Source organism: Cynocephalus volans, chromosome 12 (genome assembly GCF_027409185.1).
Source record: "Cynocephalus volans isolate mCynVol1 chromosome 12, mCynVol1.pri, whole genome shotgun sequence".
Lineage (NCBI taxonomy): Eukaryota > Metazoa > Chordata > Mammalia > Dermoptera > Cynocephalidae > Cynocephalus > Cynocephalus volans.
Window position 1 is genome coordinate 34,655,229 of NC_084471.1, and position 13,151 is coordinate 34,668,379.

General features: G+C 33.3%; 1 protein-coding gene across 2 annotated transcripts in view; it reads left to right on the forward strand.

Annotated features, from left to right (window-relative positions):
* The window catches only part of C12H12orf50 (chromosome 12 C12orf50 homolog), a 46,627-nt gene that overhangs the window by 14,846 nt on the left and 18,630 nt on the right, over positions 1-13,151 (forward strand). For both annotated transcript variants that reach the window (XM_063115523.1, XM_063115524.1), the window contains 3 exons: positions 9,186-9,344; positions 10,338-10,415; positions 10,497-10,610. In XM_063115523.1, coding sequence (XP_062971593.1) covers positions 9,186-9,344; positions 10,338-10,415; positions 10,497-10,610 — 351 coding nt within the window. The remainder of the gene's footprint in view (positions 1-9,185; positions 9,345-10,337; positions 10,416-10,496; positions 10,611-13,151) is intronic.

Here is a 13,151-nt window from a genome sequence, read left to right on the forward strand (position 1 = left end):
AGATGAGGATTCACCTTAATTAGAAGATTTAATAATATTACTTGGTAAAATAGGTTTTAACTGTCTCATGGAATAATGCTTAATTGGAAGAAAATCATTTCAAAATGTTATCCATGAGTTTTATTTAAGGTATTATGAATAATTTGGCAAGCTTATAAGTAATTCCACTTGCTGATGTTTTAAAGAGTTCCATGAATGTGCTCCCTAGTGAAATAAGCATAGTTGTTGAAAATTATATATTTAAAAAACACTTTAAATCTCTAGAAATTATCCTAAGGGCATGTAGCAAATGAAGTAATGCTTATTCAAGAAAATCTACTAAATCTCAGTAAGAATAGCTAGTCTGTGGTATTTGAGCCACCGCTCATTCCTTTCACCACCTCCCAGTTTAGTGTGACAGAAACTCCTCTCTAAGTGGATGCCACACAGAATATAGAGCTCTCTACCTTCAGCTCCCAGTCAAGGACTATAATATCTTTCTGGGAGGAGCAGGCTGCTAACATTCCTTATTCTCCCTGACTTCCAACTTCATGGTGACAGAGCTCTATTTATTAGGCAAGGAGGGCAGAGAGGTCTGGATCTTTCTTTCACCCAGCCCCACTGATAGATCAGAAGTTTTCTCCCAGATGTAATAGGCTGAGAATAATGGGATACAAATTGCCCTTGCCTCAGTTTGAGCATCGGGTGGAGGTGAAAGCCATAAAGACCTATTACGTCCCTTTCCCAGTGTCCTACGTAAAACAGGAGAGTAACTCCAAGAGAAGTAAGTGGCTGTCCCTATGTTTAGCAGTGGTACTGAGATTTTTCCCACAGGGAGAGGCAGGCTGTAAGAGCAGAGAACTCTAAAGCTCTCTGAAAGAGAACTGAATTTATTTGAAACAGAACAGAGTGTGAGGAAGTTTAAGATCATGAACACTATGGAAAAAAATGGTGATTGGGGGTAAGCAATTAAGAGGAGGCTGGTATCTTTATGAGAGCAACAAGCTAAAATGTAAGCCAGCTAGAAGTTTACCAATAACAACCAGGGAAAGAGACAATTAAGAAGAGCTCTCCTGGAATTGAAACAAACATGAAAGTTTGGCCTCAAGAATTATCTTTGCATTTAGTGTATTGTGATACTTTTCTTCTGTTCTTGATTTTCTGAGTGCCTTTATGATGAAGGGATGTTGAATTTTGTTGAATGCCTTTTCTGTGTCTGTTGAGATGATCATGTGGTTTTTGTCCTATATTTTGTTGATGTGCTGTATCACATTCATTGACTTGCATATGTTGAACCATCCTTGCATCCCTGGGATGAATCCCACTTAATCATGGTGTATATATTTTTTCATGTGTTCTTGTATTCTGATTGCCAATATTTTGTTGAGGAGTTTTGCATCTGTGTTCATCAGACATAGTGGTCTATAGTTTTCTTTTTTTGTTTTATCTTTGTTTGGCTTTGGTATCAGGGTGATGTTGGCCTCATAGAATGAGTTTGAGAAAGTGGCCTCTGTTTCAACTTTTTGGAATAGTTTGAAGAGAATTGGTATTAGTTCCTCTTTAAAGGTTTGGTAGAATTCAGCAGTAAAGCCATCTAGTCCTGGGGTTTTCTTTTTTGGGAGATTGCTGATTACTCCTTCAATCTCATTGCTTGTTATTGGCCTGTTCAGGTTTTCTATTTATTCCTGGTTCATATACAACTATCCAATTGCCAATATCATCCCAAATAGGGAAAAACTTAAATACTTTCCATTAAGAGCACGAACAAGACAAGGGTGCCCACTCTCACCACTCCTATTTAACATAGTATTGTAAGTACTAGCCAGAGAATTCAGTCAAGTGAAAGTAATAAAGGGCATCCAGACTGGAAAAAAACAAAGTCAAACTGTCCCTGTTTTCAGATGACATGATCCATGTATAGAAAACCCTAGACTCTGCCAAAAAACATGTAGAGCTGATAATCAATTTCAGTACTGTTGCAGGATACAAAATCAATATGCAAAAATCAGCAGCATTTTTATACTCCAATAATGAACTAACAGAAAAATAAAAAAACCAAGCCCATTTACAAGTCACCAAAAAATAGTTAATTTAACCAAGGAGGTGAAATCAATTTAACCAAGGAAGTAAAAGATCTCTACAATGAGAACTACAAAACACTGCTGAAAGAAATTAAAGAGGACAAAAAAAGGGGGAAAGACATTCCATGGTCTTGGATTGGAAGAATTAACATCAGGAAAATGTCCATACTACCCAAAGCTGTCTACAGATTCAGTTCAATCCCCACCAAAATACCAATGGTGTTCTTCACAGAAATAGAAAAAAAAAAAAAATCCTAACATTCATATGGAACAACAAAGGATACTGAATAGCTAAAGCAATCTTGAAAACAAAAAAAGTAAAGCCAGAGACTTAACACTACCTGACTTCAAATTACACTACAAAGCAATAGTAACCAAAACAGCATGATACTGTCATAAAAACAGACACTGAGATTAATGGAACAGAATAAAGATCTCAGAAATCAACTCCCATACTTACAGTCAATTGATCTTTGACAAAAGAACCAATAATATACATTGGGGAAAAGATTACCTAGGAAAATTGGATATATGTACGCAGAAGAATGAAACTAGACCTGTATCTCTTGCCAAATACCAAAATCAACTCAAAGTGAATTAAAAATTTAAATATAAGACCCAAAACCATAAAACTCCTAAAAGAAAACATAGAGGAAACACCCCAGGAAGTAGGATTGGGCAAAGACTTTTTGAATAAGACCCCAAAAGCACCAGCAGCAAAAGAAAAAGTAAACAAATGGGATTATATCAATCTGAAAACCTTCTGTGCAGCAAAAGAAACAGTCATCATAGTGAAAAGACAACCTACAGAATGGGAGAAAATATTGGCAAATTACATATCCTCCAAGGGCTTAATATCCAGAATATACAAGGACCTGAAACAACTATGCAGTAAAAAAAAACCCCAATAATACAGTTAAAAAATGTGCAAAGAAGCTGAATAGACATTTTTCAAAGGAAGATATACAAATGGCCAACAGGTACATGAAAAACTGCTCAACATCACTAATCATCAGGGAAATGCAAATCAAACCACATTGTGATATCATCTTTCCCCAGCTAGACTGGTCATTAGTAGAAAGACTGAGAATAACACATGCTGGTGAGGATGTGGAGAAAAAATAACTCTTCTACACTGTTGGTGGGACTGTAAACTAGTGTAGCTATTATGGAAGACAGTATGGAGTTTCCTCAAACAAATGCAGATAGAACTGCCATACGATTCACCAATCCCACTGGTGGGTATATACCCAAAGGAATAGAACTCATCATGTCAAAGGGATACCTCCACACCCATGTTCACTTCAGCTCTATTTATAATAGTCAAAATATGGAACCAACCTAAATTTCCATCGACAGACGACTGGCTAAGGATAATGTGGTATATATACAAAATGGAATACTACTCAGCCATAAAAAACAATGACATTTTGCCATTGGCAGCAACATGGCTAAGCTTGGAGAAAATTGTGCTAAGTAAAATAATCCAGACACAGAAAGGGAAATACCACATCCTCACTCATAAGTGGGTGCTAAGAAAGAAGGAAAGAAGGAAAGAAAGGAAGCAAGAAAGAAAGAAAGACAGAAAGATCACAATAATACATTAAACTATCAAAAGGCAAGAACAAATCTATGGTTACTAGAGGTGGGAGAGGGAGAGGGGGGTTAGGGAGAAATTGGGTAAGGGGCACAAAGAATCATACTATTTATAATAATGAATATGCTAGCAATAATGATGTGTTCATCACATATTGTACACAGTAATGATAGTCAACACCGTACCCCTAAAATATGTATAATAAATTACATTTCAACTAAAAAATAAATTTCTGTGATAACAAATATGCTAATTATTCTGATTTTATTATCACACATTGTATACATGTATTCAAATATAACTCTATACCCCATAAATATGTGCAATCAATATGTGTCATTAAGTAAATAAAAAGTTTGAGAGTAATTTATTTCAGTGAATTAAACTGTTTTCTAAACTGGGAACACTGAAAAAAGTGTTTCAAAGTAGTTTTAATAGGTAGCCGTAACCATTAGTTTTAAAATCAAAGTTAATAGATGTTTTCACCTGCAGGTTAAAAAAAGATGAATCTTAAAAAAAAAAAATGATGTTTGCAAAGGGGTCAGACCTTAATTGAATCAAACTGTAGAGCAATATATGTCCCAGTGTATTGATGAAACCAATAATGCAATCAGTTACCAATTAGTGGAGGCTTCCTCTGGATGTGATAGAAACAGAAGTGAACAGCTTAACAGAGAAACCAGGGAAAGAGTCAAAGAGAGCCCTGCTAAAACCATTGTCATCCCTGGGTAACTGTGAACATGGCAAGGCTGCAACTTCTGAGAAGTGATATCAGAGTCTGCACGTGGTGGGAGAAAATAAGATTAGAAATAAAATAGTTCAACAAAGTCACTAAAAAATTTAAAAGCAAACAGCCATAAGCCCCAGGGTTGAGCAGTTAATATCCAGAGTTGCTATAATATATTATCCAAAATATTTGTTGTTCAAAAAAAGATTATAATATATGCAAAGAAACAGAAAAGTATAATCTATATTGAGGAAAAAAGGAGGAAACAGAATGCCTTTGAGAGGGCTCAGATGTGAGATTAGCAGACACGGATCTAAAGAAGTTATTATAATATTTCAAAGACCTAAAGAAAATCTCAAAGTAGTAAAGGAAGATATGATGACAACATCTCAACAAACAGCAATTATAAATAGATAAAAACTATAAAAAAGAACCAAATTGGAATTCTGGAGTTGAACAGTACAAGAACTGAAATGAAAAAAATTACTATAGGGGCTCAACAGCAAATTTGAGAACTGCAGAGGAAAAAAGTCAGCAAACTTGAAGTTAGATCAATAGAGATTATTCAGTCTGAAACAGAGGGAAAAAAGAAGAAGAAAAATGAACAAAGCCTTAGAGAAATATAGGACGTGTGTAGTGGGAGTACCAAAATGAAAGACACAATGACTGAAAACTCTCCAAATTTGATTTAAAAAACCAACATTAATCTACATGTCCAAGAAACTCAACAAACTCTAAGTAGTATAAACACAAATATTTCTGCATCCAGACACATTATACTAAAAATGTTAAATACCAAAGACAAGGGCAAATTCTGGAAATCAGCAAGATAAAAATGATTTGTCACATATGATGGAACTTCAATACAATTAACAGTTAATTTCTCAGAAACAACGTAGTTAGTATTCAAGGGTCTGAAAAAAAAGTGGCAACCAATAATTGTTTTTTGCTGAAAGTATTTTATTCAGCAGAGCAGTTTCTCAGTACCATTATTTCAAAAATAAAGGAAAAATAAGGACATTTGCAGAAAACAAAAGCCGAGAGAAGTTGTTGCCAGCTAGAACACCTTAAAAGAAACACTAAGAGAAAATTTTTAGGTTTAAAGCAAATAATCCAAGATAGTATTTCAAATCCGCATGAAGAGGCAGAGTGCTGATAAAGGTGCTTGTGTAATTATACACGTATAACTGCATATTTCTTCTCCTTCCCTTATCTGATTAAAAAATTATAGTATTATATATATATAATTGTATTTTTGAGCTTATAATATTAAGAAATGTAGTATATTTGACAGTAGTAGCACAAAGGAACAGGTGGGAGAAAAATTGAATTATGGTAAAGAAATGTTAGCAGATGGTAAATGTAGAGAACTAGAAATTATGAATAAGAAGGTTGATATAACAAACTCTAGAAATATATGCTTGTTCTTTCTCCTCTGGGCTCCTTTAAGAGACATAAAATCATATAAAAGTAATAAACATAACTATGTACTTTTTGGGTTCATAGCATACCTAAATGTAACATGTAATAATAATAGCACAAAAAGGAGGAAGAGGGAATAGAGCCATGCAGGAGTAACATTTTATATCTCACTGGAATTAGTATAAATCTGAAGTGGATTCTGATAAGTTAAGAAGTATATAGTAAGCCAGAGAGCAACACCTAAGAAAATTCTACACCCCAAAAATAAATGAAAAAATAATTAAAGGAATTAAAATGTTACTCTAGAAAATGTTCACTCACTGCAAAAGAAAGCAGTAGAGAAAGAGAACATAAAAGGCATGAGACATATAGAAAACAAAAAGCAAAATGACATACAGAAATCAAATACAGATACCAATAATAACATCAAATGTATATGGATTCAAAATCTAATCAAAAGGCAAAGAATCTCAGAATAAAAATGAAGATACAACTATATGCTATCTATAATTTAGATTCCAAAGTTGAAAGTCAAAGTATGAAGAAAAAAAAAAAACCATACAAACAACATCTATCAACGACAAGGAAATAGAGGACTTGAGTAACTTAAAACAACTAGACCTAACAGACATCAATAGAACACTCCATGCAACAGTAGCAGAACACACATTTTTCTAGTGCACAAGGAATATTTTCTGGGATAGACCATGTAGTAGACCATAAAATAAGCCTAAATAAATTCAAAATGATTGAATGTGTTCTCTGAACACAATGGAATTAAAAATCAATAAGATTAAAAAATTTGGGAAGTTCACAAAGATATGGAAATTAAACAGAATACCTACAAATAACCGATAGATAGCAAGAGAATTATACGGACAACTAGCAAATACTTTGAGATGAATGAGAATAAAGACATATCATACCAAAACTCATGGCATGAAGGTAAAGAAAAGCTTAGAGAAATATTTATACTTGTAAATGCCTACATTAAAAAAGATTTCAAATCAACAACCTAACCTTAAGCCTTAATACACTGGGGGGAAAAAAAGTAAACCTGAAGCAAACAGGAGGAAGCAAATTATAAAGATTAAAACTCAAATGGATGGAATAGAGAATAGAAAACCAATATAGAAAATCAAATAGAAAATAAAAGCAAAAGTTGGTTCTTTTATAAGATCAAGAAAATTGAAATTTTTAGCTTTACTTAAAAAAATGATGACTAAAATTACTAAAATTAGGAATGAAAGACAAGACATCACTATTGACCTTATAGAAAAAAGAAGTATTATAAGAGAATACTATGAACAGCTGTATTCCAACAAATTAGATAGCATAGATGAAATGGACCAATTCCTAGAAAGACACAAACTACCAAAACTAATGGTAGATCTATAGTAATTAAAGAGATTGATTAAACCTTCCCACAAATAATAGCTCAGACTCAGGTAGTTTTATTATTGAATTATAACAAACATTTAAAGAGCAATTAATATCAGTGCTTCACAAATTCTTCTAAAAGATAAAAGATGAAGAAACACTTTCTACCCCTTGTCTATGAGATATTATAAGACATTACAATAAAGGAAAACTGCAGAGTGATTTCACTTATGAATATAAACACAAAATTCTAGCATACTAAATCCAACAGCGTTAAAAAAGCAGTATAGTTCACGATCAAGTGGGATTAACCCAGAAATGCAAGGCTGGTTTAACTTCAGAAAATCAATTAATGATTTCTGATACACCGTATCAATGGAATAAAAAGCAAAAACACACAATCATTTGAACGGATGAAGAAAAAGAAGTTGACAAAAGTTTAACACCCTTTCATGATAAAAATACTCAACAAACTTGAAATAGAAGGGAACTTCCTCAACCTGATAAAGGACATAAATGAAAAAACTCACAGCTGACATCGTACTTAATGATGAAGTAGTGAAAGCTTTCCCTCTAAGATCAGGAACAAGACAGGCTGTTCATTTTTGCCATTTGTATTCAAGCAGGGAAATTGTGAATTAATACCTAATTAAAGGTAGCTAGATTGAAAAGGAAGAAGTAAATTATCTCTATTTACATATAATAGGATCTTTTTTCAGAAAATTCTAAAAACTCACTAAAAATTATTAGAACTAGCAGGTTCAGCAAAGTTGTAGGGTACAAGATCAGTTTACAATAACTGATTGTATTTCTGTATACTAGCAATGGACAAACTGAAAATGAATGAAAAAAATACCGCTTACAACAGCATCAAAAGGACAAAATATTTAGACATTAATTTAACAAAAGAATTTCAAAACTTTGAAAACTGCAAAAGACTGTTGAAGAAAATTAATGAAAACCTTAAAAAATGGAAAGATATTCTTTTACATGAATTGACTTTATTGATAATATGGCAATATTTTCCAAATTGATCTACATATTCAGTGCGACACTTATCAGAATCCCAACTGACTGACTTGCAGAAATTTTGAGAAGCTGATTCTAATATTTATATGGAAATTCAAGGGATCCAGAATAGTGAAAACAATCTTGAAAATGGAGAACAGAGTGGGAAGACTCACACTTCCTGATTTCAAAATCTACAAATTACTACAAAGCTATAGTAATCAAGACTATCTAACATTGTGTGTGTGTGTGTGTGTGTGTGTGTGTGTGAGAGAGAGAGAGAGAGATCATTGAGATAGAAGGGAGAGATCAGAAATAAACTGTGTTCAATTGATTTTTAACAAGTCTGCATAGTCCATTTAATTTGGGGAGAGAATAGTATTTTCCACAAATGGTGTTAACACAACTGAATAGCCACGTGCAAAAAGAATTAAGTTGGACTTCTTCCTCACATCATATACAAAAATTAACTCACAATGCATTAAAGAATGAAACATAAGAGCTAAAACTATAAAACTGTTAAAAGAAATCTTAGGTTGTACAAAGATTTCTTAGTACACCGAAAGGACAAAAAAAAAAAAAAAAGATTAGACTTGAAAATTAGAAACTTTGGTGTTGCAAATAATATTATCAAGAAAAGGAAAAGACAACCCATGGAATGGAAGAAGATATTTGTAAATCATGTATATGATAAAGGACCTATATCTAGAAAATATAAAGAGCTCTTACAACTCAATAATATAAGGACAATCTCATTACAAAATGGTTAAGGGTTCTGAATAATATTTCTCAAAGGAGATATACAAATGGCTATGTCTTCCAGCAAAATGTTGATATTTATTGTAAGTTGGTTTAATAACCTTTCTAAAAATAAGGTTTGCCTTTTAGCAAAATATATAGTTAATTAGGAGGGCAATGGTTGATCATTGAATATACAGATCATATTATTTATATAACTTGAATAGACCAAAATGTTGCATTTTCTTTGTAGGTATCACACTGCAGAAGGAAAGCCAGGAGGGAATTCCACCCCCGACCCAGAGTCAGGAACCTCCGAAACCCCAGGAGAATATATCACGACCTATTCACCATCCTTTAGTTGTAAAAACAGACTTTGAGGAAGAAGAGGGGGAAGGAGATGAGCAAAATGGTGAGTAGAACTTTTCTCCAATTTACAGTGCACATTTAAAAACTTCACAATATTTTCTGCTTATTTAACTATTAGAAGTTTATGATGTAATAAGTAAGACAGATTTTGTTGGGAAAATAGCTTTAATTTTATTAAATACACTTAATTCATTATTCCTAATTTGTTCTGTGTCTACACATGCTTATGATCATTTAGATTGGAAGGTTTTTGTTGTATGATGGTTGGGAGACAGATCTCATGTTCAGATATGTACATGTGCTTGTAAAGTTACTAATAACCTCTCTTGTTTATGTATAACAACTGTTTCTAAAACCCACTGACACATATAGGCCTCTGTGTGTTTATCTACATATCTATTAATCTGTCTCACATTTAATCCTTGAAGTTTTAGAGGTCTATAATTTATAATTTATAAAGCAGTGCCATCTTCATTATCTTAGGTAATCCTTGCAAGAGTATGAACAGGATTAGGACCCAGGTCTTCTGCATCTTAGTCCATCCTTTTCCTCCCATATTGTTACAGCATAGTGGTGCCAGCAAGTGTGTACATGCAAGACAAACATGCAGAAAAACTTTCATTCCACCTTTGCCCTGAAATACGTCCTTCTGTGAGCTATAGGCCACCATAGTTTCTGTGCTTAGGAATACACAGAACTGTTATTACTTGTTTTGTCTGCTGTAGTCCCACAAATCTTATGCCTACATCCTCCTCCAAACACCATCCCAATATCTGAGTCTATACCTCCACCTTCTCATTTGAAGACACATAATATACAACTAGTCATTTCATTTCTCTTCACTGATTCTTTCTAATACTTAAAATGTAGCAATTAGAAACATTTACCAGTATACAAAATTATTGATTTTAAAAATTAAAAGAAGAGTAGTCCATTCATAAAAACAATATTCGGGATTTTTTTTTCTTTCTGGTTTATAAATTTTCAGATTATTTGGCTTTGGGAGAATTTAATTTAAAACAAATATATCCTATAGATGCTTCTGGTTTATGGACAAAGACTCCTGAAGAAATAGAAGAAAAAAGAGCAATAAAGGAGATGTGTTATAAATCTGGTAAGAAATCAAACATTTGTGGATTTTCTAATATTTGATGTGATAAATATACTAACCATTACTTTTCTTATGGGAGATTAGGTGAATACTACAGATTTCATACTCTTCCGGATATTTCATCATCAAAAGGCATAGTTCCTACAGTGGAAAAAGAGTTAGAAAAGCCTTTGGAAAATGGCAGTGAATTGCAAGAAGGTAAGAAATAAGAAGGCAACATTTCACTTGGTGTGATAGACTGAACTATTTAGTATAGTGTATACTAGAATAGAGTTAAATGATAAATAATACATCAGAATAATTAGAAGGAAGTATTTTTATTGGATGACCCAAATTTCATATGAAAAGCTGCTGTTAATGTAATTACGTTTTCCTAGAGGAGACGCAGAATAAATAGACTTCATAAACATATGGCAACACTATACACCCCATACAGTAGTAATCCTGTAAATAATTTGCTTTTACTTTTTTATTTGTTTGTGAAATAAATCCCCCTGCGAAATAGGTCTAGGTGTTTTTTGTTTGTTTTTATGAATAGAAAAGATAACCTAGCCCAAGAAGGACAATAGAGTGATCAATGTATGACATTAGTGGCAGAACAAAGGTATATATATATATTTGTTCATTGAATGAGTGTCTTCTGTGAGCCGGGCAGTTTCAGGGGTGATGCTGATGGACAAATTCAAAGGTCTGCCGGTCATAGAACTTATGCTTTGGTGAATCTGATTTTACTGTTGGTGAACATTTTTCCCTCGAAGGCAAAGATAAGAAGAGCATTATATTCTGGATATAAAACCAGGATCTCAGAGAAAATCCAGGAATGCCATGAGCTTATATAGTTTTCTTGCCCTTAGAATGAGCTTAAAAACAAAGTGTGCAGCAGTAGGATGGGTTTGAATCCTTTCCTGCTCCCTTGGGGGAAAAAAAGGAGAGAAATAGTTGGGAACGTCTCCCAAGATCAAGATGAGTACAGGATAAAGTAAAGGATAGAGTATCTGAACTGCCTGTCATGCAAATACACATGTGGCAAACTATTGAAACATATGGCAGTAGGTGGCAGCAACACACCATTAGAGAGCAGAACCATCAGAAAGACTTGGGAGCCATCTAGGGAAGGACTGATTACAGGCCTGTGCTTCTCAGACAAGAAAAAACAAAACATGAAAAGGAAACTTGAATATTAAAAATAGCAGATTATAAAATCATTATATGTACTTTTGCTTTGAATTATGCTTTAAAAGCTTTTTTAAATTTTTAAATAGTTTCGGTGAATTACTCTACTCCCTTCATCCAGATTTCCCCCAAATGTTAGTGTTTTACCACATTTGAATTTTCACACACTCTCCAAATTTTCTTTTTTTTATTATTCTTTGAATTGTTTGAGAGTAAATTGCAGACATGATGCCTCTTTACTCTTACATAACTACAGTATAAATATCAAAATCAAATAATTACAATGGTAAAATGTTATTATTTGCAGCCTTTTCCATCCTCAACAATAATTCCATTCATGTCCTTTATATATAGCAAATGAGTTTTTCCCCTGGTTTAGGATCCAATCTAGAATCACACATTGCAAAAGGTTGTCATGTCTTTTTAAAAATTTTTTAATTTTTAAATATTTTGCAATTGAAACTTAATTCATTATACATGTTCATGGGGTACAGAGTTGACTGTCAGTATTTGTGTACAGTATGTGATGATTAAATCAGTTTTGTTAGCACATTCATCATTACAAATCATAATTCTTCTTTGTATCCGTTGCCCAATTTCTCCTTAACCCCTCTTTGCTCCCCTTTCCCACCTCAAGTGACCATAGATCTGTTCTCTCCTTCTGAAAGTTCAACATATTATTGTGGTTGTCCTTCCTGCCTTCCTGCCTTCCTTGCTTCCTTAGCTCAACTTATTAGTGAGGACATGTAGTATTTTCCTGTCTGTGCCTGGCTTATTTCACTTAATTTTCTCTGAGTTCATCCATGTTGCTGCAAATGGCAGAATTTCATTCTTTGTTATGCCTGAGTAGTATTCCATTGCATATATATATACCACATTTTCCTTATCTAGTAATCTATTGATGGGCATTTCAGTTGGTTCCATATCTTAGCTATTGTAAATAGAGCTGCAGTGAACATAGGAGTATAGTTATGCCTTCAACATGATGATTTCCATTCCTTTGGGTATAATCCAGAAGTGAAATTGCTAGATTGTATGATAGTCCTATCTGTAGTTGTTTGGGGAACCTCTATATCATTTTCTGTAATGTCTGTACTAATTTGCAATCCCACCAACAGTGAGTTCCCTTTTCTCCACATCTTTACCAGCATTTGTTATTTTGTCTTTATGATAATAGCCAGTTTAACTGATGAGATGATTTCTCAATGTGGTTTTGATTTGCATTTTCCTGATAATTAGTGGTGTAGAACATTTTTTCAAGTACCTGTTGGGCATTTGCATGTCTTCCTTTGAGAAATACCTGTTCAGCTCTATGCCTGTTTTTTTAACTGGATTATTTGGGGTTTCTTTTTTTTACCGTTAAGTTGTTTGAGTTCCTCATATATTCAGACATTTGTTAATCCCTTGTCACATACATAGTTTGCAAATATTTTCTCCTATTCTATAGGTTGCCTTTTCACTCCATTGATTGCTTCCTTTGCTGTACAGAAGCTTTTTAGTTTGATATAATCCCATTTATTTTTTTCTTTGTTACTTGTGTTTTTGGGGTCTTATTTATGACGTCTT